At 39.6% G+C, this 27168-nt stretch overlaps 1 protein-coding gene across 1 annotated transcript; it reads right to left on the bottom strand.

Moving 5' to 3' along the window:
- Positions 1 to 26113, bottom strand: LOC135250620 (interphotoreceptor matrix proteoglycan 2-like). Its single transcript, XM_064327130.1, has 16 exons — positions 26064 to 26113; positions 24937 to 25175; positions 23847 to 24011; positions 22357 to 22415; positions 22218 to 22238; positions 20249 to 20499; positions 17422 to 17477; positions 13559 to 13844; positions 12027 to 13246; positions 10905 to 11124; positions 8198 to 8408; positions 7480 to 7668; positions 5486 to 5687; positions 4738 to 4817; positions 2932 to 3006; positions 1 to 2815 (listed from the first exon to the last, which is right to left on the bottom strand). The coding sequence occupies exons 2-15, from the start codon at positions 25021 to 25023 to the stop codon at positions 2970 to 2972; spliced, it is 3084 nt and encodes a 1027-aa protein (XP_064183200.1). The 5' UTR covers positions 25024 to 25175; positions 26064 to 26113; the 3' UTR covers positions 1 to 2815; positions 2932 to 2969.
- Positions 26114 to 27168: the final 1055 nt, after the last annotated feature.

Here is a 27168-nt window from a genome sequence, read left to right as displayed (position 1 = left end):
GCCACTCTCCATCACTCAAGACGTGCCAGGAAAAGGGAGAGGGTTAAACGTTTTGCTTCATTTTATTATTATTTTTTTTTAATAAACGCATTGAGATGTAGTCTGAATGGTGGGTTTGTAGATGCTAGTGAATTTACCTTCCTGATTGGGTTTGGTCAATTACTTGAATAAAATTAACAATTCAGAATATATCCAGGTTAATCTCATAATATTAAAAGCAAGGCTAATGAGAATATAATGTACAATTAACAGAAGCAACAAATAATTCAAGGTGAAATAAATTGAGGGGATATCTGCAAAAACAATTCAATGCAGTACGGTAAAGATATTGAAGTATCACTTTATTTTTTTTAAAAATGACAATTTATGTACAGGGAAATACATTTTATTTTAAAAGGAACCAGAATATAACAACAATGTGCCATGTTGCATTTTTACTCTTTGTTCTTAAAAATCTGAAATAAGAGCATATATAAAATATACAATAAAACACATTTGTTCCAAAGACAAACACTTGGATATACACTATTGTAATGGCCTGTGATGCTGTTTATGTATTACACATGTAAATCATGTATTATTGGTCTTGTGGAGTAGTACAATAAACAGATTGACAAAACCTCTTTATATGTAAATAAACATTTTAAACAAAAATGCTTTGAACCATTACTTTTGCATAATCCTCAACAGAATCTCAAGAAAATCTTCAAATGAGACCACCACACCTCTAGGCCCAGAGCTGGCTTTCACTTTACACTACCAAATCTGCATGGTCATCAAGTCAGTCTAGTTTTAAGGTAGAATGTAATTGGTGATCTACATTGGTATCAGGCCTCAAACACATGAGTAGAAAGATAGAAAATACATAGTTTGAGGTTGTAACTGAAATGAAGCAGACCTGAAAGCCAAGAGGCCAATGTCTCCATATGCAAGTTCATAAAAATACTCAATAATATTAAACATTCAGCTTCTAACTACACAAAATTAAAATCTAGTATCCCAGCATAGTCTAAAAAGAACTAGACAATTTAATGTCATTGCAATATAGACTAACGCAGAAACACTTTGGACACATTTTTCAGTGCATAACAGAGCCATCTGAATGTGAAATACTGTTTGTAAAATTCCTTTTCATTTGTTAAGAGAACATGCTATTCTTATTATTCTTGCTTCTATGAATTATATTATTTGAGGACTAAATAAAACATTTAACCTGCTCCTTTCTACAAATTATAAGTTCCATTCAGATCATAAATTATTCTTGTAGCCATACTCCAAACTTGTGTGTTTGGGCCTTTTTGAGATTTTTCCATCGACCGACAATTTTTAATTGTTTTTTTTTATTTGTAATTTTTTTAAATTCAATTCAAAGTTCTCAAGCAGAACCACAAGCTTTGTGATAGTCATTTATAAGAAACCAAAAAATACTTACAGATCCTCTTTGGAATGTCAATTTGGAGAAAATCTTATTTAAGGTTTTGATGTAAGCAGCAGGAGCTTTACTTAATTTCATACATGATTTTCTTATCTCGTTTTTGTCCCTTCCCAAAACAAAAATTGCAGCCTAGCAAGTTTTAAAACCAATTGCTAAACAGATTTCAGCAAAGAAGCAAGCATCTGTTGGGCCACCGTTAGTGCCAGCTATCAATCCTCCAGTGCTTCGCAAATCAGCTCTACGGTGGTCCTCTACCAGCATGACCATTCACCAACTCTCTTCCAATAACTAAGAGATGATCATCTTCTTCTTGATTACTTTGCTATATGTTGGTGGGCTGATTGTTGGATCAATGGTGGGCCTATTGTGGCCGCTGTGTGCTCCCTAGATCGGCATTATTTGGCGAAGTCTAACTGTTACATAGATTTTCCATTGTTTCGATGCAGTACAATTTCTTACATATACTTTGGTCAGGGCTTTAATATAATAGAAAGATTTCGAATATGGTTTTTGTATGTGATTCTGTGCGTTTCTACATTCTTGTGAAGCGTCAAAGTTGTGTTAAAATTATTATTAACCAATTGGAGCATATGTTCTGTGCAGTCCAATGTCAGTGGTTGGCTTTCCAAACAATAACCTTGGACCTCCCTTGTCATTTAGATTTGTTTATGTAGAATATTTCCCATGGAAAATGTGCCTCTGGTAAGCCAAATTCACATCTCAACCACTCTATAATGAATGAGAATATCCGTATATCACTTCTGATTGATAATTGTGTTCATTCCTTTGTACCGGCAAAAAGAGCTGAATGAATTTCACCTAACTAGTAAAATATAAAATAAGATAAAGTAAAATACAGCAGTCATTAAGATTCCAGGTGCAACCAGTCCTGTGCCATGAAATGTATCCCCTTGGGAGAAGAGGGCTTTCTCAAAAAGGGTAGACAATCCTGGGGGTCCTGACAAATTCTTGGAATGTCCTGTGAGAGGCTGACCATTCCACAGCATCTTCATCAACAGAATGTTCTGTACCAAGTGAAGGCACTGACAAAGAAAGGAAGACAGGCTGGGAGAGGCGGGGCATCACACGTGACACAGCTGAGGTAAGTGTACGTTTGTATATGTGTGTGCGTTTGTAGGTAAATGGTGAGCCTGGATGGGCTGAATGGCCTGTTTCTGTCACTTTGTGAATGAACAATGAATGACTTGAAGTAAACAATAAAAAGAGAATGGTTGTTACAATAATGTAAATCAGCCATACCCCAACACTCTAAATTATAATGCCCCCCAATGCCTGTTCTAACTGTCATGGCCATAGATGGTGGTGACACACAAAGGAGATTTTCTCTCTTATCTTCTCTTCAAAGATGAAGGCGCATTTCTGAAAAGTGAAAGCGTTGGTGAGATATTAAAGCTCCCAAAAAGAGAATTCAGTAGGCTACTACACAATTACTAAAATGGAGACCAGTTCACTTGGGTTCGGTAGGGAGACTGTACCTTGTCATCCAAATCTACAGGCTCCAATTCCAGAAGTTCTATGTTGAGGAACTCTCACGTTGAATATCCAAGCTCCTGTTTTCCCAAGAACAACTGATTAGGTCTAGTAATAATTTTCAATGATTTACATACAGAAAATGACATGCACACTGAAGAATTAGGCTTATAAATGGCTAAAACTGTTAGCGAGGCAGTTGGAAGCAAAAGGTCTGCATTGACACAGTTTCCTGAAGTGATTCCAGAACCTCTTATCCTAGCCTAATCTGTCATATCCTAGCCTCTCACTGTTTCCTTAGCCTTCCCTTTTTTCTCCTCTCTCTGGGATCGAGGCCCCTCTTTTCCCATGGTGGGGGAGGCATGCATTCAGATAGAACTTTATTTTATCTGCTATGAAGTTTTGAAGAATCCACCACAGACTTAAATGTCTCCACCCTATCGCTTAGGAACTCTCAGAAATCTCTCTTCAGAATTTGACAGCTGGTGGGGAAATTAAACTCACAAAACAATCCACCTGCACTTGGACAAGACAAGTGCAGCTGTCTGTGATTTCTGTCTGGGTCTCTTTGCCCAGTTTTATTGAGCAATCACAGATGAGTTTTTAGTAGGAATGAGAACACGACTTCCAAGGAATACCACATGAAATGTACTGGAAGTTGAAACAGGGTTAGAATTTCACATGACCTCTTTAAACTCACAATGAAGTATACCCCAACCACCACAAAATTCAAATTATAACTATCTAAACCATTATTGGTAACTGCAAATATGAAAACATTTATGACAACTTCTAAATTTCCCTGTCCAAAAAGAACAGATATGCTTGTTATCCCAGTACACAATTAAGAGAGACGTGTTACTCCTGCTCACAATAAAAAGAGCGAATCACGCAGTACCTATGCATCAGTCCATGCACACAGTAAAATGTCCAGTTTTAATTCAACTCTAACACTGTCAATTCAACTGTTAACAGATAACTTTTGGTCCCAGTGGGGGGCAAATTTTATCAGTTATAATTTAATTAATGCTGTTAGAGTTGGATTAACACGTTTTACTGTGCATGAATTCGACAAATTTTGAAATTTATGCCTCTGGCTTGAAAACAAGCATTGAGTGCATTAAAGATGAAAATTAGCCAGCTATAAAAAATTGAAACGGATGTAGTTAGCCTAAAACATACCTGCATGTACACGCGTGAACGTCATAAGCTGACTACAACACATAGGCTTGCTAAAATATTGTGATTTCATGTTTTAAAAATCAAATTCAATTTTCCCAACAAAAAGCTATTTGAAAACACCTGTCTTGGTGGGTGTAAAACCCATTGTTCCAAGCTCTCCAAAGTGAATTTTCAATAACACTTTCAATGAATGGTCCTTCATGAGAGCGACATATCGCCTTAATACGCATTATTTAGCACCTTCATAAACACTACATAAACATCCATACTGCTTATGTCAATATCCATAAATAGGTATATGGTGTGTTATGCTATCGTTGATATAGCAAGTATCATTAATGTTACATAGCAATTAGCACAAACAATATTTTCAGTTATTGAGATAAGCATTTATGAATGTCTATGCAGTGCTTATGTATAGTAATACAGCTCTTGTGAAAAACCATTCATAGAAAGTGCTACCAGATTTTATGTAAAATCCTATTAGCCAGAGTGAGAGGAGATTTGGATATTGTCTTCAGTGAGTGTGTAATCTCTGGGTGGGAGCTTTAGACTTTAGAGAGCCAGGTGAGTAATGACCTATGCTGTTCCTGGAGTCATTTGTAAGCAGCAATAATGGTTGCACTCACACTTGGTGCTGTCTAACAAAATCTGCAAATTGCCGGTCCTTGGCGTACAGCTCAATTATTCGTATCCGATCCTGAATTTCCTGGAGAACAGAAGGGAAGGAGAGAGGTACGGAGGAAGAGTTATGTAAGTTAAGGAATTGACAGTTTTGAGTAGTTTTGCAACAGATGGTATGCCCTGAAAAAGATTGACTAACACAGCATTCACAAATTTCCCTTGGACCTACAGCACATCAGAGCAGAATTGAAAATGCAGGCCTCAGGCCACAGGGTCAGCCAACAGAGAAAGGGTGAGGTCAGACTTTCCATTTACATTGGACTTTCTTGCGAGGTTCAACATTAACTTTCCCTATTCACTGGCTGTGTCACAGTCAGTTTACTGTATCCACAACACAACCAAATAATTAATAAAAAACAATTAATAAAATTAATAACCATTCTCTAACAAACATAGACTAGACTCCAGGGGAAATTCCTCATTGTCAACCCTTGCATAATACACTGCCATTCTGTCTGGATTAGTGGCCAGTTCCATTTGAATTCAGTAAATTCAGGAAATGAATTTCATGAAATACAATTTATGAATTGAAAGAATGTGCTCCATGAGTGAATTTCAGTTATTAATTAAGAAAATTCAGTTAGTTTCCTGAATTGACTGAAATGAAATGTGCCCTAATGCTGCAGGGTACTATACTGTATCACAGTGACTTCCGTTCCATGACATGTCACAACATGCCACGCCACGACGCACCTCTCTGGTGAGCTCGCTGTTCTCATAGATGTGCCGGATCTCCTCACTGCTGAAGTCAGTGGAGGCTTCAGCACTAGCGCTGCTGTAGCACGGCATCTCTGGGTAACGGCGGTAGTAATGACTGTAACCTGTGGTGATGTCACTCTCGTACATGGGGTTGTACTTAGTTGCTCTCTCCAAGGACAGCATACTCTCCCCACGCCTGAGGAAGGTAAAGGGAGAGGGGGTGAGAGAGGGAGGTGGAGGGAGCAGAATAGAGAAAGGACAGTGTGTCAAAACAAATGGTCCACTAAGATTATTAAGGGCAGGGAAATGGGCAGGTGCCAGTCTGCCAGAAAACCTCTGTAGCTCAGGGTCGCATTCGCATAGATAAATAACAAGCAGCTCTGCTAATGAAATCGCCTGGTTTACCATAACTTCTTTGCATCATTAGCATCAGAGCTCCTGTGTGCCTCTACACTTAAGACTACACAAAGTCAGCACTATGGACAAAGAGAAACAATTAACATCAGACAGAACAAGACAAGTAATGATGACAGATGACAGTATGAATGTGAAAACCAAGAATATCCTAGCATAGCAGAAAATGCTATGATGCTATGTTATGTCCGTGAAAGCTTAGCATTGTTAGATATACACATGAGAAGTTAAAACACCCTACTAAGTCACTAAAGCATGTACTGTACTCCAATTTAGTCAGTCTAATGTCACTCACTCACATTTGGCTTCCTCTTTCTCCTACTGCAACATGTCAATGAGTGCATACATCAGTGTTTGCAGCCTTTTTTTCGCACGGCATGCAGGAACTGGCGCCGTGGGTTATGCATGGCAAATTGTGGTCACTCACTCACTCACTCAAGGACGATCTGAGAGGAACGTTTAGTCGGACGCATGCACAGGTGGTGCTTCGTTTAGTAGGAGTAGGCGAAACGCGAACATGTTAGGGTTAGCTAAAGTAACTTTAGGCGAAAAACCTGTGCTTACAAATGTCGTGCCGTTCGAAGTGGTGATTTTGGGAGATGCAGACAGATAAAGGCGTCGCGCTAACTAGGTTAACCAAGTTTGCGCGTATGGATGCTATCCTGCATGCATGAGTAAGAGCTAAGGACACACAGCTACAACCACCGATACAGATGTATGGACACACGGAGGACAACAAATAATGTTACAAAGGTGAGGACGTGCCATAGCTAGCTAGCTATATAGTTCGGCAAGTTGCGCCGTGGGTCTGGACGGTTTTGTGCTTGTTATTTAAACAGACAGTCCCAATCAGAGAAACTCACATTTTACTCATCACCCTCAGAAAGCTGGATAACTGTTTAACCAAGAGAGTACTGGCAGTGATTACTTGTCATCAGGGACAGAGAGTGACACATTACATCCTTTCTGTTTACACATTATTTGCTGCCAGTTGAAGTCCCTCTCCCACATAATTATTACTGACAGACTGGCTCCAAAAGGAAATTAAATAGTGGGACACAATCAGCGTTGTTTTGAAATTTTCTGATAAACATAGACCAGAGTTATTAATCAGATGTGAAATGAATGTTGTCAGACTGTTTTTAGAATCTCGTCTCAGATTCATGTTAGCTCGGAGATGGGGAGCATGTGTTGAAATGAGGGTCGTACTATTAATGTTGCACTCAAATGCCCTTAAAATAAATATTTCACAATATTTTTTATAGCTTTGCCTAGGCTTTTGCAGGTTGTAGAAAACGTACTGTAGGAACGTACCATCCATCTAAGAGCTGAGTCTTTACCAGTAGACAAGTAAGAGACTTTATTCTCACACAGTAAATTCTCATGAAAGTTTCCATTGGCTAGTTTCCTTCACTGTTAGCCACACTGTGTTGGAATTTTTGTAAGATTTTCAGGTGTCAAAGGGAACATTACTGTGAGAAAAACATCGGTGTGTATTAGTCACCTGGCCTGTTGTTCAGGTGAGTTCTCCACCTGAAAGGCCCTGCGTCCCTGGACTATGTCAGATCTCTTACCGAATAGGATCCTCTGTCTCATCCTTGTCATACTGGTCTCGTAGAGTCCTGGCCAAGAAGAAGATAACCCCAGAAGCAACAAGCAGGAACCCAGCAACCGAGGCAATGGCGATGCCCACCACTAACGGCTCTGACACATATTCCTCACAGTGCTCTCCCCGGTACCACCAATTTTCCCCCACCCGACACCTACAGGGGACACTTCCATTAGTACATGACAACACCTGTACCTGTGTAACTGTCAGCATATATGACAAGTCAAACACACACAACACAACTGAAGTACAGCAACACCTGCACCTGGCAAATGATTAGCATGTACAACCGCCCTCTCTCATAGTTCAAATCACCATCTATATCTGGCTCACTGACAGTATACAATAGTTCTTACTTACACATCATCTGACCACAGTGATACCTGCATCTGTCTTATTTACCATCGAGCATAATCTCACATACATACAATCATAATAGCATAGTGCAATAGTGCCAAGAATCAATGCAAAAACAACTCGGGTACCACATTCACATATCGGAAATAAACACAACTCAAAAACAGCAAATGCATCCATCGGCACAAATACAACTCACACACTGTACTGAAAAACACATCTTAGTTATTAAAGATTATGATATTTTGGTAAAGATCACTATTTAACTAGAATAATAACAATAAACTTTGAACTTGTGGGAAAAAAATGTGAAAAACTCTGCCCACCTGCAGATGGCACCCTGGCCAGGGATGATGTCACACTTCCCGTCGTTCATGCAGAAGTCCAGCCTCAGGTCACACACGCTCTGGCAGGGCAGGCCGTCCACGCTGAAGTACCCTGCATTGCACACGCACTCCGCTTCGCCTGACCAGCGGTTGACTGTGCATTCAGAGAACTCATTACAGGCCTGGAATTTACATGGGTCAGCCTGTTCACCTGCCAAGAGAGCACAGACAATGGGAAACCTTTGGCTTAGAAGAATTAAAAAGTAGGGTGACTTTTTCTATGAATAGTCCTTCATAAGTGCTATGAGTCCATAATTAGCGCAATATAATTGTTAAAAAATGCACAGATACGACCGCAAACAGGTGTAAACAAACATTCCATCGGATCAAGGTAGTGTCATTTTTAACCGGGTATAACATAACACATAACTGCATGTGTATTTGCTGGTATTAACATAAGCTTTTTTTAATGGTTGGGCTAATTCAAACTGTTATTGTTTATTGTCTCCAGTATCTTTATTAGTACAGTTCAAGTCATTCAGTTTCTGGCATTCTTGTCCTCGATCTTAAGAACAATAGAAAGTGTCTAAATGAAGAGTAATGAAATCCTGTTTCTCCGAGATGGGTGTTTTAGTATGTGAAACATAAAAAATAAAGAGAGGGCCATAAAACTAGAACAGACCGGAGTCAGGTTTCTGTTTTGGTCTGCTTTCTGTATCCAGCTAGTTTTTTACTGATAGTCACACTCAGGAACTGAATTTATGAAATCTGCGTGCTTTATCATTTAAGGGTTTCTTAAATTCTGAATCTGTTTGTTGTGTGGTGGGGTACTTCAGTGGGCCTTGATTAGTGTTGCATGATGGTTCAGAAAATGTAGTCTGATTCTGATTACAAATTATTGAACTAAAAATGTAATTAGCAATACAATCTGGATCATTCCAAAGGAGAAATCTAATCTGATTAATTTTGGATGATTTACCCGTTTCATTAGCCAAGTATATTCTAGAATAAATGTGCCAGCAAAGACTGCAGTTTAATTTTCGTCTTTGAATGTGTAGCTACAGCATACACATTCCGTTTCTGCTCTTCCTCCTGTATAGGTGTGCATGTGTGTACCTGTATATCCTGGCCTGATTACAAACGCTTCATTTTTTCAGTCTGATTACATAATACAGATTGCATGTAATTTGTTACTACCCAACACTGACCTTGATTAATAATCAACACTACACAGCAAGAGAGCACCTATTGAACCATAATTGGTGCCAGTCCAAAGCATACCACAAATCAAGACTACAGTGATCAATGGCAGGACAATTCACAATGATTTAGCATTCTTGAAATGGCTGATCCTCATCTGATCCAGTACTCTCAAACCGTCTACTAATGAACCGTTGTACTGGCAGTTTGCAAAGTGGTGGTTTACCAGATAATGGCCCACTTGTTAACTAGGATTCTTGCTAGCTGGGAACTGCTAGCAGTACATTCTCAGTGCATGCCCCAGTCACATCGATGTGAACCACAGCTTGTTATCCTCTGCCCATTCAAAACTTTATCATTGTCAAATAGTTCCTCATACCTGTCTTTTTTTTTTTCAAATCTTCCACTTTAGGTGTTACACATGCTGTGTGTTCATTTTTAAATGAGCCATCATACTGTTGTTTGTGATAATCCCAGGCATACTGTGTCATACTAGTTTATCTCAATGTAAACATAAGCAAATGCTGAATAAAGGAGTCTCATCATATTTGTGAACACAATTCACAGGTTACACACTTCAGCTCCTTTAAAGTACCAAGTGTAAAACAGATCTGACTCACATTTGTTATTCACAGATTACTATGGTCACCATACCACAGTTTCTACTAAATGAATTTGACTTGTCCTCAAGTTTCAGTTCACACCATTTATCAACACTATGAAATGTTTTCTGCTGATAGGCAGGGCAAATTCTGACCACCACTAGGAATAATTCTTCTGAAATAATTAACTTTGTTTAGAAATGATTAAGATTGTAAATCAAGTTTGCCTTCTCCAACATTCAAAATGTTTCAACAATACATTCATTAGTAAATATATGAATCAATCTGTTTGGAATTTTTAATATAAAATGTTTTCATGCATATTCATCCATTTCAATAAATAATGATTAATGGGATTATTTAATTGCAGAGCATTTTGGATATAATAGCCTGCTTTATGTACAAAAGGGTGTTCCTAAGACCAAGACAAATTACTCCATATGAGATAGTTGGAAAACACCACACTCCTGTACAAAAATCATACTTGTAATTATCGTGGCTACATGTAATTATATTTATGATTTATAAAATTAGCTTTCACTGGGTACTTGTACCTCAGTCATTCAAGCAATTTGCTGTAATATATTACAATATTTCTTTCAATTTTATCTCAAAAGCAAAGATACACAGTCATGTCTTTGTGTTGCCTCAATCTCCTATAGTCAATTGTAAAGCCTTTTTCAACAATGTCTATAAGATATCAAGATATCAATTGATGTGAACTGCATTACAATGCTGAAGCAGAAGATCAGCTTGGTAAAGCAAAACAATTTAAGAAATAAAATTTGGTTAGATTATTATCACACTAACAACAAATAACTAAAAATAAATACTTTATTTGAATTGAACGAACAGTGATTAACTTTGTCCTTTAATGTGCTTTAGATTTGCATTGGGAATTTTACCTGACTCAACATCCAACGAGTACTTATCAATGGCGAGGTTCATGGTCTGGTAAGCTGTATTACAGAAGTCTTCCAGGATGAGGTAGACAGAATTGGTGACACCATGTGGCACGGGCTTGCCAAACTTCATCCTGCTGTTCACCACAATGCTCCCATTCCTGAAGTTGAGGATCTCCAGGTTCTGGAAGTTGCTGAGGTTGGATTGCAGGTAAGGCACGAGCTGCAGCATCAAAAAGATGCAATGAAAATTCCCTCCCAAAAAGCTCTCCAAAAGTGACAAATTTTTATAGTTTTTGACAGTTAGATGTGAATACAATACAGCCCACCTTATTTCAAAAGTCAAAACCCAGTTAAGCCCTTTTTCTGAATATGCAAAATCCAAATAAGAAATAAGATGTTGTATATGCTTCTAATGAAAAGCATTTCAGCAAATAAATACCTTATTACATTTACAACTCTTAAATGTTCAAATTCATAAGATCTGTTGTCAGCCAGCTACTTTACTTTAAAGGTCATGGCAAGCACAAAGCCCTCACTTCTGGACTAACGAGTAGTCTTAATTTCTTTAATTTATTAATTTATTTAAATGATTAAACACTGAGTAAAACACGGATGGTAGAAACCATCTAAATAGCAATTTGTTTAAGGTGGTATTGGGTAAAATGAAAGTTACTGAGTTCTGTCGAACCACAGATTCAATTAGACACAAGTGGAAGACCCTGAAGGAAATGTACTCCAAGCAGAGATGTCAGAGTTAACACAGGTAAGGTACAAGCTGCAACAGCAAAATGATGCAATGAGAATTACATCCCAAAAAGCTCTCCAAATTGTGGCAAACTTTCATCCTTTTTGACAGTTAAAATGGTTGCACATGGAGTCTTAGTCCTGTTGGTTGAGCTCATGCTATCATTAATTTATCTGGAATTTTTTTTTTGTCTTTTTTATGTCTTTTAATTATCCAAACACTTTACACATGCACTGTTCACTGTTGCCATGGTGACCTTGTGCGTTATAGGGAGGAAGTAATGCAATGGTAGTCTGATGAATACTAGCCAGGTATAAACCCCCTCTAAATCAATCATACTCAATCTTATATACAAATAAAATAATGTGAATATTTACCAGCTCCAGAAACCTCTGTTCCAGTGCTTTGTACTCAGGTGAGCTCTTGTTAAAGAGGTCCTCTGAGAACATCATGTTGGTGACTCTAAGGCTGAAGAACACCATCAGGGCACGGCCTAAGGAGCTCCCATTATTGGCCTTGGCCACACTGGCCATGTCAGTGCCACTGCTGCCTTCCCCCCCTGTGGAGCCCGGCCCGCCATAGTAGGGCACGTCAAAAGAGTGATCCAAGTCTATCACAGAAGGGTCTCCTGGGGCTTGAGTCTTGCCGTCTTGGTTCCCCTGATCATTGGGCATGGTGGGGTCAATGAAGGCAGGCTTAAGGGTTATTCTAATGAGCTCTCCCTCCTCACTGGATGGCACTTTGGCACCAAACAAGTCTTCTGTAGGTCTCAAGGTGGGCTGGTAAAATGGAGACTGAGTGGTGAGTCTGAGTTCAACTGCAGGTGAGTGTGGTATGGAAGAAGAAGCTTGAGGGGTGATCTCAGGCACAAAATCAGTGACTAGTGTAAAAGGTGACTCCTCTGGAGAAAGAAGCGTTGGGGAGGCAGTGCTTTGGGTCTCTGGGACTGGAGGTCCTGTCATTGTTGGGCTGACCACTAGGATTTCATCTTTAGCCCTTTCCTCCTCTGAAATCTCCACAGAGGGGCCCTCTGTTACCAAGGTAACCACACCTTCCTCCATTTCCAAGATCTGGACACCCTCGTCGTCTCCATTGGAAGGGGGCTCCAAAGACACGGGTGTGTTTGTGTCCAGGTCAGAGCCAACGTTCAGATCCACCTGGCTGGGTGCAAGTGACTCATCGAGGGGTTCATTAACAGACTCAAAATTGCCCTGCAAATGTGGTCCATCACTGGAGTTCACTGGATATTTGGAGGAAGTTTCAGTCCTGACCCCATCCTCTTCCTCCTTCTCTTCCTCTATCTGCTCTACATCCCCATCTGATACTGGACCATCTTCTACAGTTGCCGCCACGGGCAACAGGGGTCCCAATTCCTCACCAGCCAAACCTGATCCGGACCCAGTGTCAAACAAATGCAGTGCAGACTTCTCACCCTGGTCACCAGGTGGCTCTGGAGTTGGACCTGCAATATCAGTGATCCCAGCTCCAGGGGTAATTTCTATGGCAATTTTACCCCCCTCTAGGCTGTCTGTGGCTTTGATTGTGGTAACCACTTTGTTGCCATATAGAAGTCCCTCTTCTTCAAGGTCTCTATTATCTAATGCAGAAAAACAAAATGCAGAACGTCCTGTCATGTTTTCCAAAATGCATTTGAAATCTTTTTTTACCTGTCATAGAATAACCTCTCTTGGTATGCTAAAATGTTTACTCTTGGCCATGTTTTTACGTTACTCAGCATTGTGCATGTGAGTGGGTGTGCATGTCAGTGTGTATGTCTGTATGCAACATATACAGTATGTACGTGTGTGTGTATGTGTGTGTGTGCATTTGTGTGCCTGAGCTACTGTGTGCATGATTACACGAGTGCACGTGGTTTCTGTGTGTGTGCGAATGATCCACTGCCACTCACTATCATCGATGGGCATAGAAGGGGTATTTTCAGATATTGGGGTGGATTCCAGATTCACACCAAATGTCCCATCAGGAAACACTGGAGGGGGCACAGCTGGACTTTCATCCAGGATGATGACATCATTCTCACTGGCCTCCACCTCTTGAGACCCCATCCATGGGTCAGAGGAGTGGATGGGGTCAATCAGGAAGTCGTCCTTGTTGAAGCCACTGTTGAAGATGTCATTGTTGTTCAGGTCCTGTCCTGGCAGATTCAGCTGGTTCTCTGCAGTTAGAATATTGTCCTAGGACAACAGAGAGGAGCCATTAAGTTAAAAAGATAAAGGACTCATTTAAGCTGAACACAAAATTTAGTAAATTTGATGGTTTAAATTTTTCTAAATCTATTGGTCCATTATGCATATTTTTTCACAATAATTAACATATTGCTGCTAAACACTGTACTTATGTCTAAAATACTGTCTGTTTTGTCATGAAAATATTGACCCTGTTTACATACATACCATTATTCCAATCTTATTCAGAATACTCTAGTATTCTAGTTATAAAATAGCCAATGTAAAAACTTTATTTCAAAAACCAAAAACTGGTTAAGCCCTTATTCTAAATATGCAAAATTCAAATAAGATATAAGATAGGTTGCATATGTGTCTAATGATCTGCAAATGAAAAGCATTTCAGCATGTAAATACCTTTTACTACTCTTAAATGTACGTAAGATTCGTAAGATCTGTTGTCAGCCAGCTACTTTACTGTAAAAAGGTCATGGCAAGCACAAAGCCCTCACTTCTGAACCAATGAGACTTAATTTATTAAAATGATTGAACATTATGTACTACATGGCTGGCAAAAACAGAATACTGATTTGTTTAAGGTTGTATTGGACAAAATTAAAGTTGTTGAGTTCACTTGAACCATAGAACAAATTAGACACAAGTGGTATTTTAAGTAGAACTGTCAGCATTAACGCATTAACTTGTGCGAATTAATAAGAAAAAGTTATTAATTAAAAAGTTTGATGTGTTAATCATTAAAAATGAATGGTGGAAGTTAACACGTTAGCATTGACAGACCTCATTTTAAGGCAATGAAACTTTTTTGCAATGAAATTTTAAACACCTCATGCACGTGGAAGAATTATTAGGACACTGTCCTTTAGCACTGACCGAAGGACATAAACAGAATATTCAGCTAACCCTGTATACAAAAATAACACTTGTGTTATTCCTTCCATGAAGCATGTAAATGGTATAATCAGACTATGACCCTAACCAGAGTAAGGATCATTATTCGGAATGTGGAGCACGAGTAAACATGGTCATTGTTTTTGTGTAGCTTGTCCATACAAGTAAGCTGCTTTGAACCTTTTGAGACAGGTAAAGTCCACTGTTGTCAATATTTAGACTTTGTTCCAGACATTGGAAGTGACATGGCCAAGAATAGACATGGATTGTTAAACAAACTTAATCCCCTAAGCTTCTACGTTCATGTTGAAAAATACAGCGACCAGGTCACGCCCTGCTCACTTCCCAAAGAAACACACAAAAATAGTCTTGATCCAGTGCTTTTCATCTCTCTCTTTCTGTCTTGCTCTCTCTCTCTCTCACAGAAACACACATAGACACACACAACAATTTGAAGTACAGTATGACTATAAATTAAATGGCGACAACAGTCTTTCATAAATAATTTAAAACTTTTATCCTAGACAATAAATGAGGTCAGAAAGTTGTTTGACTCTATAAGACCGAGCCATGTAACAATTAGAAATGAAATTACATGAATACGATTTTCCACAGCACAGAATTGAGAGCACCCACAGCTTGTTATTGCTTCATCCATTAAGCATTTTCCATTTCCCAGTGACTTCTGTCTCTGCCATTTCCAAATACCCTGCTTCCCTAACTGAAAATGTTTACAGCAAACATATTCCAACACAGGAACATGAGGTGGCATATGCCCTTATCATGTTAGTACCTTTTCAGCACGTAATGTAATGTTATCTACAGACCATACAGGCTGCTATTGAAACCACTCAGAGCAAATTGGCTACATTTGTACCTATGTACCTCACCTTTCCCAAGAGCAATATATGGTAAAGGGAAAAGGAAAGTATTTCCATCCATTAGCAGCTTTATAAGCTTAGTATTTACTCGTGAATAAATACCAGTATTATTTTTGTGATACTGCCATGGGCATAAATGTTGAATTCACATGTACATAACTGCAAAGTGCATTTGCAGCGAAATGGGCCATTCACCTGAAAGTGAGAAAGGCATTCATAAAAACCTGGACAGAGAAAGCTGGCCAAAACAAGACTGTAAATCTTTTTAATAAGGGACTGATAAAAGCCAGTGATGTTGAAGAGAGTGTGTAATTAGTTCTCCTCCAGTTTGCAGTATTCAAATTCATGTATGTCTTTCCAATTACAGCTTCTTCAGAGAGGAAAGTGAATCATCCTCTGCAGTAAATTTAGTTTATATGAAATATAGAAGCTGATTCCATTTAATATTTTTTGCAGAGATTTCACAAAAACAAATTTTAGATTAATGTGGCACACTCAAACTGGTTTTGAGAATTGTTTCTAGACTAATGGTATTCTACCACAGCTGTGAACCTCAATGGCGACAACTGATCATGTGCACAGCAAAAATGCCCATATAAAGTGCCCTGTCTCTCTTATTCATACCCTTGTAATAAAAAGACTATATAAAATAAATAATACAATTATGGAACTATATTTTAATCCTTAAACAAGTGGAAACAATTCAATGGAACATACACCCTTGTTTTCAGTGCTTTGTGCACTCTCCATTTCCAAGGTTATAGTGCTTTATGAGATTGGTGAACATATTGGAGGGGATTTTTGACTATTCCTAAATACAGAATCTTTCAAGATCTTTCAGATCCATCAGACTGTGCTAACCTTAACAAGAGCCAGTAGATGAAAAATAACCCCATAACATCAAACATCTACTAGATTTTATGTAAGACATTCTTTTCAACATAAGCATACTTCTTCTGATGCCAAAACACACAGCTGGTGTGCATGGCAAAAAAAATGCTGAAGTTTGTCTCATATGGCCACCTGGTTCAGATGAGACAGAAGCTGGAAGCGGGAGTTCAAAACCTTGTCTGATGGTAGATCTGGAGACTTTGTATTCCCAGGTTACAACCAAGATTTGTGTATCTTAAACTGTGGCCCTTAAATTTTCTTTCACCTCCCTAACCACCTACACTGTGTGTAGGGGCATTAACAGATTAACAGGTAGGTCTACCATTGTAAGTGGGTTTAAACATCTTTGTTATTGATCTAATAGTGAAAAGTAATATCTCTAATTTTTATCTTTAGGTATTTTATCTTTGTAACAATCCCCTGACTTCTGATGGTCAACAACCATGCTTCCTCAGGGACTACTTTTCCTTTTCTCATAGAGATGGGTGACATATGAGTTACCTCATTTTTTTTACCCATGGTAGGTCACAATATAGTGCCCCAGGATTAAGATACACATAAAAAAGCAGGATGGCAATGCATATTTATTCTTGTTGGATTATTTAAAATAATTTATTGTGATAATTATATATGTAAATAATTGTGACATATATTTTTGGAAAAAAATGGTTTCCTCTCATCAACTGTGTCTATATTATATTAATAATTTGGGAGGGCATTTTATATTCCATTTTCATTTAAGATGTGGCATCAAAATTTGTTGCTCATGCCTATCTGTTGCTTAGATATTCTGATCTGAGTCATATGTCGAATTTAGTCAGCTTGACAGCACATTGAAACACACTCAGGGAGCTACGTGTCCAGTAGGATGAGATGAAGGAGGCATGGTTTAGTGACTCACTCACCATATCATCAGCTGATTTGCTGGGAATGGAGGATTCAGGAGGTACCAAAGACTCCACTGCAGAGAGTTAGAGAGAGATATGAGAAAGAGATGGAAACAATAGAGAAAGTGGGGAGTGAGGCGCGAGAGGGAGAGAAATTAAAAATAGAGCAATGAACCAAACAAATACCCTGAATACTAGAGACAGTTTCACAGAGGCCAATACCTTTCCATTCTAGGACGTACTAACCTTAACAGGTGCATTGCATGTGTGCATATAACTGCCTGGTATCCAACCATCTAAACCATTACTTGCTGCCACCTTGGCAACCATGATTTCTAAAAAATATATCCCTAATCTTGCCATAGGGACAAGGCGAGAGGACAGCACTCTTTGACAAAGTAATGCCCAGTGCTTTGTGATCCACTGTAGGCAGTTTGTGGTTGGTAACTGCCACAATCCCATAAAAATAACATAATGGAATTAGCAGCCTATTCAGATAAGAAAGGTCAGAGCAATTGCACCCACTCAGTTTGACGATCATTGTGTAAAGTATAATAACGCTTTTGCATAAAAATGCAATGCCCTGGTGTAAAGCAATAAGAAAGCTGTTAAAAAGATACAAAACAGCTGCTGAATGGTCTTGCTCCTTAGGGACTACTGTACTGCCAATTTTGAACACAGAACCACATTTATAACCACATGAGTGTAAACAAAATATACAAAACCTAATGATTTGGCAGAACTACTGTCAAGTTGGATGTAGGATGCACTCTGAAATAGTTTTAGAAATGTTAACTTTTAAATATTTTAAATCATAAAACTAGCACTATGACTATATTAAAATGGTTTAAAATTTCAATAAACTACTCTGATACTGCAGTGGGGACATTTATAATGATTTTTAATGAACTACTGTCATATCTGCATTACAATTTGTGACAGTATGAGAATACCTGTTCTGCCTTTAACATGATCTCCCCCACAGGTGAGCAAGTGGCATTAACCTCTCACATTGAAATAATTTTAATAATTAATTTTCATGTCCATCCCATTGATGCAGAAAACAAAAAATTGTGCTTGCATTTAAAAAGAGAGATTCATAAAGAGCAGTGTTCCTGGGATTCTGCATATCTGGTTGCTATGGATACAGAACACCACATGCATCTGAGTGTTCTAAAATTTGCCACGTGGAAATATCACTCTCGCTTTCACGGAAAAGTCCCACTTCATCTACAGGTTTGTTCCATTAGCCATTATTCTTCTCAACAACTAAGGAGAGTAGTTTTCCCTCTGTACTCTCATACTCCACTCTTTATTTTCCAGTGTATATTGACATTATAGAACTAATTTTCTGTCATGTGCAGTGAAACTAATTTAAACCCCAGACTACAGAACACAGACTCAGACTAAATCTGTCACAGGATTAATGCTATATGGGTTTGACATCAGTCAAGTCCAAATAAAGATACTCATCAGCTTTACTGTAAGCATGGCCATCAGCTGTATTTCAACTATATTACAATCTAACCAATTACACTTACATAAAAAAGAAAACATTTTTGTGATTGTATCCATGAACTTCTCATTCATTCTCAACTGAGAAGAGCACTCCAGGGTTAATTTATGTGATTAAATTATTTTGGTAAGGACTAGATTTAAGATGATCTGACTGGAAAAATATTGATTACCACACAACTTTATAACATTACTTACATTTGGACACATATACAGTTTGTTAAAAGCTACTGGTTTCTCTAACACAGAAAAGCAACAGAAGCAGAGCAATTAAATTATACATTATCACATATTTCAAGGTATAATAAGCATCCTTCTTCTGAAGTGTAGCAGGTTACAGTAATTATACTGACTTTGTCCCCCCCATTAAACTCTGCCAGAGCAAATGAATGTACTTAGGGTGCTCAATATAACACACATTGGAAAGCAAACTTTATATTCAAAGAGTTAAAGCATGTTCTGGAAGCAGATTTTCCTGGGTTAATTCAGGTGTAAAAGGCTAACTCAAGCATATATCCTTCCAATGGTTTCAGCAGTATCCCATTCTCAAATCCCCAGTCTGCTCTACAGGGCCAAACAGGTATCAACAAAGTTGCCCTGGTTACTGCTCCATACTGTTGCCCTGGCTTCTAAACACTTGACCACAGATCCACACTTTTGTCTTCACCAGCATATTAGCATCTGTTAGGATCATGACTCCATATTTTCCACCTCTCACAATAACCATGTCCTGGACCAGGGCTCTCCAACCCTTGCCCTGGAGAGCCACAGGGGATACTGTGTTCCCCAACCCTAGTCCTGCACCTCAGCCCTGGTCCTGGAGAGCCACAGATCAGTTGTGTTCTGTTATTACTCTTAAGGGATGTTTAATCTAACTGCAGTTGATTATAGAGTTAGTATACCTCATCTCACAGCACACCTGGTGTCTAGGGTCTTAACTGATTTTTAAGGTAAAAACAAACAAAAAGCAGCAGACCCTGCAGCTCTTCAGGACCTGGGTTAACCACCAATTTCCAGCAGTCCTGCTCCCCTACAGACCTCGGGTATCATTCACTGAGAACCAATGTCACACTCTTACATCCAGCTCCAAAGCACACACATGTCAATGAAAGGAACCACTCTGGCTATTCAGTGGCTTAGACAGTAAAGCTAGTTAGGTATTAAATAAAAATGTGCCACACAAACCTCTTATTCCTCAGCCAACAGATTGGGGGCAGCACCAGCTCCAAGTTAAACAAACATCCTTCTCATGCATTTGAGTTTGGAAAACCTGAGATGTATGCTCCATGGAGCCAGCAAAACAATGGCTGTTGGCCATGCTATACCGTACCATTCTCCAGCTGTAGAGTGTTCGGGTCCACGGCCAGTGTGGTGTTGCCAATAAAGTTCTCCTTGTGCAGAGCTTCAGTGATGTAGTTACGGAAGTCAGTGATGGTGTAGACCACAGTGGGCCGTTCGTCCACCTCATGGTATGAATTCCCCACCAGGTTGGACTGCAGGTTGATGTAGTCCAGGGTCTCTTTGCTGATTCCCCCATCCACTTCAAGGGTCACAACATAGTGGACCACCACAGCACTGTCTCTGTGAGACCATACAGGCAAGGGGGTGGGAAGGGGGGGGGGGGGGGGGTGTGTTTGTAGAGCTTAGAGTATACTGATCTGGGATTTAGGTGTCCACTGGTAATTCAGCTGACACAATTGGAAACCGTCACACTAACTGTCAAAGACCTATGACAGCTGGTGGCAATAAATGTGATTTAACCTCCTAACCAAATAATGGCCCTAATAAACCTTAAGTAATTGATGAGAATGTGTCACCCAGGCGGTGATTGACCTGGATACTTTTCATTTCCCAAAAAAAAAAAAACAGTGTCAGTGAGTTGCAGGATAATCTGGTGAGTATATGAGTAAATCAATTTTCTCGACCCATCTGTCAGCACAGTTCTCTCCCTCAGGTTTAGCCCTAATTCTCCTGGCAAAACCGCAGTGGTCAAGTACGCATTAAGAAGCTTCAGCTGAATTATGGCTCCGACCGTCAATGCTGCAGGTGGTTTCAGGGGCCGCCCTCAGCCAGCGAATGTCAACTGAGCCATGGTAAAGGTTTGCCTCCCTTAACAAAAACATATTTTCCATATATGGAAAGTCAATATGTTAACATCCTTGACTTGTCCATGTTTTGTGACAATGGAACACTGCTCTGGCAACATTTCCAGCATTTATCAACGACATCAAGACATAACACTGAATTATTTGGGAAATTAGAAACTGTTAGTTGAAATTTACATCATAACGTAATTCATATTTTTTAATAAAAACATTATAACATTAAATTTATTACAATTACTGTACATTAAAATGCAATATTCAATGTCTGAGGACATATATGGCAACAAATATATGGCTAGGAAACAGGGACATGAGGTAAGACAGAACACTGCATGGCAGGTATGGATGGTTGATCTAGTCATAAATCCCTGCTGATAATCCTGCCTCAGGGCAGCTGCTGGCCACTCGGCTAGCAGGGCATTCATCCCATTTGCAGGGGTGACTGACCACTGTAAAACCATTAACAGGGGAGGACCAGGGGAGGCCATGGCCCTGCCCCCCGTGGGTGAGTGTACAGCAGGGGCACTTGAGATCACGCTTCCCTCAGAACATGATAACCGTGAAAAGAGACTGCAAAAGCACTGTGGACAAGTGTGGAGGAGGAACAGCCTCTGAGACAGAAGTGCTGTGATTATGGCTGGCAAATGAAAACTGTATGTTCAGTGGTGCACTGTCAGTTGATATGGTAACACTTTACAATATGAATTTGCATTAACTAATGTAGTTGTTAACATGAATTAATGATGTACAAATGCATTAAGCATGAAATCTAGTTAGTAGTTAAAAAATACATTAACTAAAGTATTAGTTATATGATTATTTATACATCATCAAAACAAAGGACAAACTGATAATTAGTTAACCATTAACAAATACATGAACACATTTTTTAAATCCCAATACGAACTGGCATTAACTAGTGTAGTTGTTATCATGAATTAATGATGTACAAATACATTACAGATGAATTTTTAGATAAATCTTCTTAGATGAACGCTATCTTTTTAGATTAATTTTTCAGGCTGAAGTGTAATTACTGATACTTGATTCTACTTCTTACCAGATTATCATCACATAAAGTTTATATTTCTGCAAACAGTGATTCCCTCTGTTGTGCCTATTTTATTTTATTTAAACTTAGAGAGAAAGATAAGGATACATCTTATCCTAAGGGAAGTGCAGTAAAATACTCACCCTTTAGCATCCCTCTGGGGTCTGCAAGAATTAAAAAATAAAACAAGAATAAGAATGATTTTTATCAAGAATATATGTATATCATGTATTTTACATTAATTTTATTCCAATACAGCGAAGGTGCTTGGTCGCAGCTCACCTGAATTCAAGTACAGCAACATTCTTGAAGCCTGGCAGTCTTTCAAAAGCGTCTTCAATCTGCATTAGTGGGGAAATAGAACAGACAGGGTTTGAGATTTAAACAGCATTCCTCATCCATTTTACTTTTCATCAATGATATTCTTTCAATGAAGTGTACATAACAGCACAACGGCCCTATTAGCTATAGGACGTGGACATATTGGACAGAGAGCTAGTTATCAGTAAATAAGAATAAGAATTCCCTGCCTCAGAACTGGAGATCAGAGGCACAGCCTGCAGATCTGAAGCCTTCCCATGTCCCCCATTGGACCCAAAGAGAGCATGAACAGCATTATTCATCTGGAGTCTACATCACAATGGCCATACAACCCTTTTACTGCAAAATGAGGGATGGCACCTTGAGGTGGGTCAGAAATTAGTGCAGAAATACATTTTTACACCACGGTCTCCCTCGTCAGGTCCCAAACAGAGAGGGTGGAGTCTGCCCCTCCCTAATCCTGTTCTTCCTGCTGGGATGCAGCTGATCCTTTTGCTGTGTGCCCCTTCCCCACACCCCCATCTCATGAGTCCTCCAGATGTGCTCCACTCTGACATAAACCTGAATACAGACGCTTGCCAGAGCAGAGCACAAGATGTGCAGCGCCCATTGCCAGCAGTGGGGGAGGTACATTTTGTTCCCCCGAAGCAAAAAAAAAAGTTTTCCAGTGTGATTGTTCCCCCAGATTTCACCAGGGCCAGTGTGAGTGACTCATTGCTCTCTCTTTGTGCCCTTTGGGTTTTCCAGTCCGATCTTTTCTTTGTGTGCTCCACAGCACATAGCACAGAGCCTCCTACAGACCAGAAAACTGCGTTGGCGCAAGACAATGATCTCCTCAAAAAGTAGATAAAACATCAGTGTTTTCTGAAGTCCTGCCAAAAACAGCAAGTTTCCCTCCTCACTGTCCAACGTCCTCCGAGATATGAACATGTTGCATAATTCCAGTTTGGGCCAGTCAAGTCCAGTTCTGAAAACATGAAGAACAGGAAGAGGGATATAGGAAGGGGAACAGGAGAAAGAGAAGGAGGAGGAAGAGATACTTCTGGAAATGGAATATACTGCAATATATGAACAGGCAACATCAATATCGACTGGTGCAGTCCAAAGGGTGGCCAACTCTTGAGCCATATCCAAGTCCCCTCCTTGTCAATCTGTTGCCTTCTCTGCTTTCTACCCATCTGAATAAAAATCAAAAACTAAAAAAGGAGGGCAGACTCTTCAGAGTCAAGATATTGCAGCTCGTCATAATGTATGGGAAAACATACACATTCTTTCCACTTTCAGATATTGTAAAACAAATTTTTTGTTGCTCTGAAATGCACTACTGTATAAAGTCTACACTATATTGCAGTGTATTCCTGGGGAGTCAGAGAGGAACACAAGTTGGAGAAAGAGGAGGAGGATGGGTAGGAGATTAAAAAGTAACATAAAAGAGAAAATGTGTCCCACACCTTCTCAATGAACTGCTGTGCCAGACGCTGGTAGTAGAAACTGAATGGGTCTTTCAAGGCATCACTGTAAACTTCACCCTTTAACTGAATGCTCAGCTCCACCATCTGTTCCCTCAGTGACCAGGTTGGCCTTGTCAAGATGTCCAATTCGATTTCATTAGTAATCTGAAAGCACAGTCAAAGCATGTATCAGTATGAACAGACTCCATGTCAGAATCATCATGTATTACGCATATGCAAATGGATCTACACTCTGCTAAGTACAGCATTAATTGTCATATCAGCCTTATCTCACATCACTCATTTTTTGCTGTGTATAATAAATAGCCAGTATAATTTTCAAACCACAATATGCGAGAAAATGACTTCAAATACAGAAGGATTTTCCAGGGGCACAAATCACCATTTGTACCAGCCATTTTGTGTCATAATGCATACCACACATCAGGTGAAATGGAGAGAGCATGAGCTGTAAAGCTAATTAAATTACACCAAGCAATGGGCCAGGACACCAGGCCCATCTTTGCAAGGAGTGACATTGGACTGTTCATGAGCAGAATTTGAAAGGATTTGCATTTAATATTTAATCTGAAGGCAGCATCTTCTTAAGCACAGTGTTCCCATCACTGCACTGGGACATTGGCATTGGCTGATGCTTTCTAACGACAGGGGTGTTTACTTTCCCAGCACACACCTTCATTCAGGTTGAATTGCATAGCTTCTATTTTTACACATCTTGACACTTTAATCACATTGCGCATCTATAAAGCTGGATAGTTATGGAAGCGATTCACGTTAAGTGTCTTGTTCATGGACACAACAACAGTACCTTACCTAGGAACTGAACCAATAACCTTGGTGTTTTGACCAAAACCTGGGTCTACAGCCCTGGTCCTGGAGAGTGTGCTGGTTTTCATTGTTACACCATGCTTAATTGACTCATTTAAACAATTGATTACAGTTAACCACACCTGGTTTCTTAGCTCTGAACTGGCTGCTGATTTTAAGGTGAAAACTTAAACCTAGAGAGCCACAGGGATCATGGTTTTGGATCATAACGCCTATATCCTTACACAGTATAGCCTCTCACCTTAGAGAATGCCCTTTCTGTCTTGCTGACAGTGTCTTCCTCCACCTTGCCTGCAGTGTCCTGACCAGCCACTGTCCTCGCAGCCATGGTTTGCGGAGCAACCGCCAAAGTGACTTCATGCACCTCTCCCAAGGTGACTTCCTGAATGACTGGCGTAGTGGCTTCCTCCCCAATGCTGACTTCCTGGGTGGCCTCTGGGGTGAGCCCCACAGTGAATGTTTCAGGCCACAGAATCTTTTCTACAAAAGCCAACCAAGATAGAGGGGCAGAATTTTGGGAATGAGGAACACATACGCTGGACCTGCGTTGTCTTTTTTTTGTTTGTTTGCTTGTTTGATTGCTTGTTAACCAGATTGATTTACTTTAATTGTCTGCTTTTATTTAGCTTAAATATCATTGTGAATGTCACAGGAATGGGATGAGTTCAGTAATTAAGATGGAAAACAAATGTTACTATGTTCATGTGTTTGTTTTTTTATTCTCTTTGCTGGAAAGTAATTGTTAATGAAATTAGGTGATGAGAGAGGACTGAGGACTCCAGAGAAATAAAACATATGATCAACATGCTCCAACACTTAACAATATATTGTCTGTGCATATATACACATAATTTCTGCTTTCTGGGCCACCTGTAGTAGCATCAGGCCCAGTTGTCCAGACTTTAGACCCCAAAGTAGAAACCAGTCCATTGGGTCAGATTTACGACTGCTCCTGTGGGTGCTGAAGCAGCCCTAAGCGTAGTGGTGTCACTAATGGGGATTATGGGCTATTCTGAGCGTCACATGTGGCGAGGCAGAGCAAATCTCACGTGGCGCAAAGAAAACCGAGAAACACCAGGAGGAGAGTAGAATAGGCATGTGAGAGAAATCTCTCACCAGGTTTCACAATGCAACATACACACAAGCATTCAGGATCACAAAAGTACAGGTACACACAGGTATACACAAAAACTGCTGCTGTGGTGTACAGGTAACATATCACACAGGTAACTGCTACTGTGGCCAAAGCATCATACAGCATCATACATACACAATCATGAAGTAAGAGAGCTGCCACAAAAGAACGCTACTGCGTCACAGAAGAGGGAGATATGTGTAAACGACCACTGGTGAATAACAAACACAGACCTTTCTGGGTGGTGGCAGCATCAGGCTCTGAAGGAGCAGCTGTTGTCTGGAGACTGAATAAAACAAGCACTCTATTTCAGGGTTCTTTGAGGGATTGATGAAATGACATTATTTCACTGGCACACTGCTATAATTCCGAATAGAGCATCTTCCTGGCATCAGAAGTTGCAGCAATCTTTTAGCAGCAATTAATGAATTTCGTTTTAATACACAGTAAAGGTTTCCAGTGTTAATTTAACAAATGTGTCCAAGAAGGATCAAATGTAGGGGAGAGCAGGGAAAAAACGGTTTTTTCGTATTTGGCTCAATTCTGAAAATACAACTAGAGATTGTTTGTACAAAAAATGATTAATCTATCTCATCCCTTGGCTATGATTACAAACCACAATGAAATTTCGGGGACATACATTAACTTTTGGCAATATCTCCCAAAATATTTACTTAACTCTCCCGCTGTTCATTGGAGACAAAGAGGTGGTAATTCTGCGCGTTTAACCTGAAATATGTCATTCAAGCTCGATTCATCTACCTATAAAGTCTGTGTCACATTTTACCCCATGCTAGACTTGGCCCAGCTCTCCCCTACTCTATTATAATCAAATCTGCTCTATCAAGCTGAGCTGATTTAATACAGAACATTTTAAACACATGGCAGATTCAACCGGCAACACTGAAATGATTTTATAGCAGCCATTAAGGACACAAATGTATAAACAAAAAAAAAAAAAAAGCATTTAATTTCATGGGGCGACATAGCTCAGGAGGTAAGAGTGATTGTCTGGCAATCGGAGGGCTGCCAGTTCGATCCCCCGCCTTGGCCATGTCGAAGTGTCCCTAAGCAAGACACCTAACCCCTAATTGCTCCCAACGAGCTGATTGGTACCTTGCATCATGGCCTTTCACCGTTGGTGTGTGAGTGTGTGTGGGTGAATGGGTGAATGAGAGGCATCAATTGTAAAGCGCTTCGGATAAAAGCGCTATATAAAATGCAGTCCATTTACCATTTAATGGTAAATGGATGGTAAATGGACTGTTTATAAGCGCCTTGTAGCGTAAACAGCCTCTATCCGCACATAGCGGTGGGGGTTAGGTGTTGCCAAGCCCT

This window comes from Anguilla rostrata, chromosome 3 (assembly GCF_018555375.3).
Source record: "Anguilla rostrata isolate EN2019 chromosome 3, ASM1855537v3, whole genome shotgun sequence".
In the NCBI taxonomy this organism is placed as follows: Eukaryota; Metazoa; Chordata; class Actinopteri; order Anguilliformes; family Anguillidae; genus Anguilla; species Anguilla rostrata.
Note: the sequence above shows the minus strand (reverse complement) of the source record. Positions and strands in the feature narration are given on the sequence as shown.

What these genes read in the sequence shown, in the direction of transcription:
- LOC135250620 (XM_064327130.1), bottom strand. Translation starts at nt 25,023, where the DNA reads ATGGCTGCGAGGACAGTGGCTGGTCAGGACACTGCAGGCAAGGTGGAG. An exon ending in TTCTATGCCCATCGATGATA is followed by an intron (nt 13,247 to 13,558) that starts GTGAGTGGCAGT and finishes TTTCTGCATTAG; the next exon opens with ATAATAGAGACCTTGAAGAA. An exon ending in AACAGAGGTTTCTGGAGCTG is followed by an intron (nt 11,125 to 12,026) that starts GTAAATATTCAC and finishes TTGATGCTGCAG; the next exon opens with CTCGTGCCTTACCTGCAATC.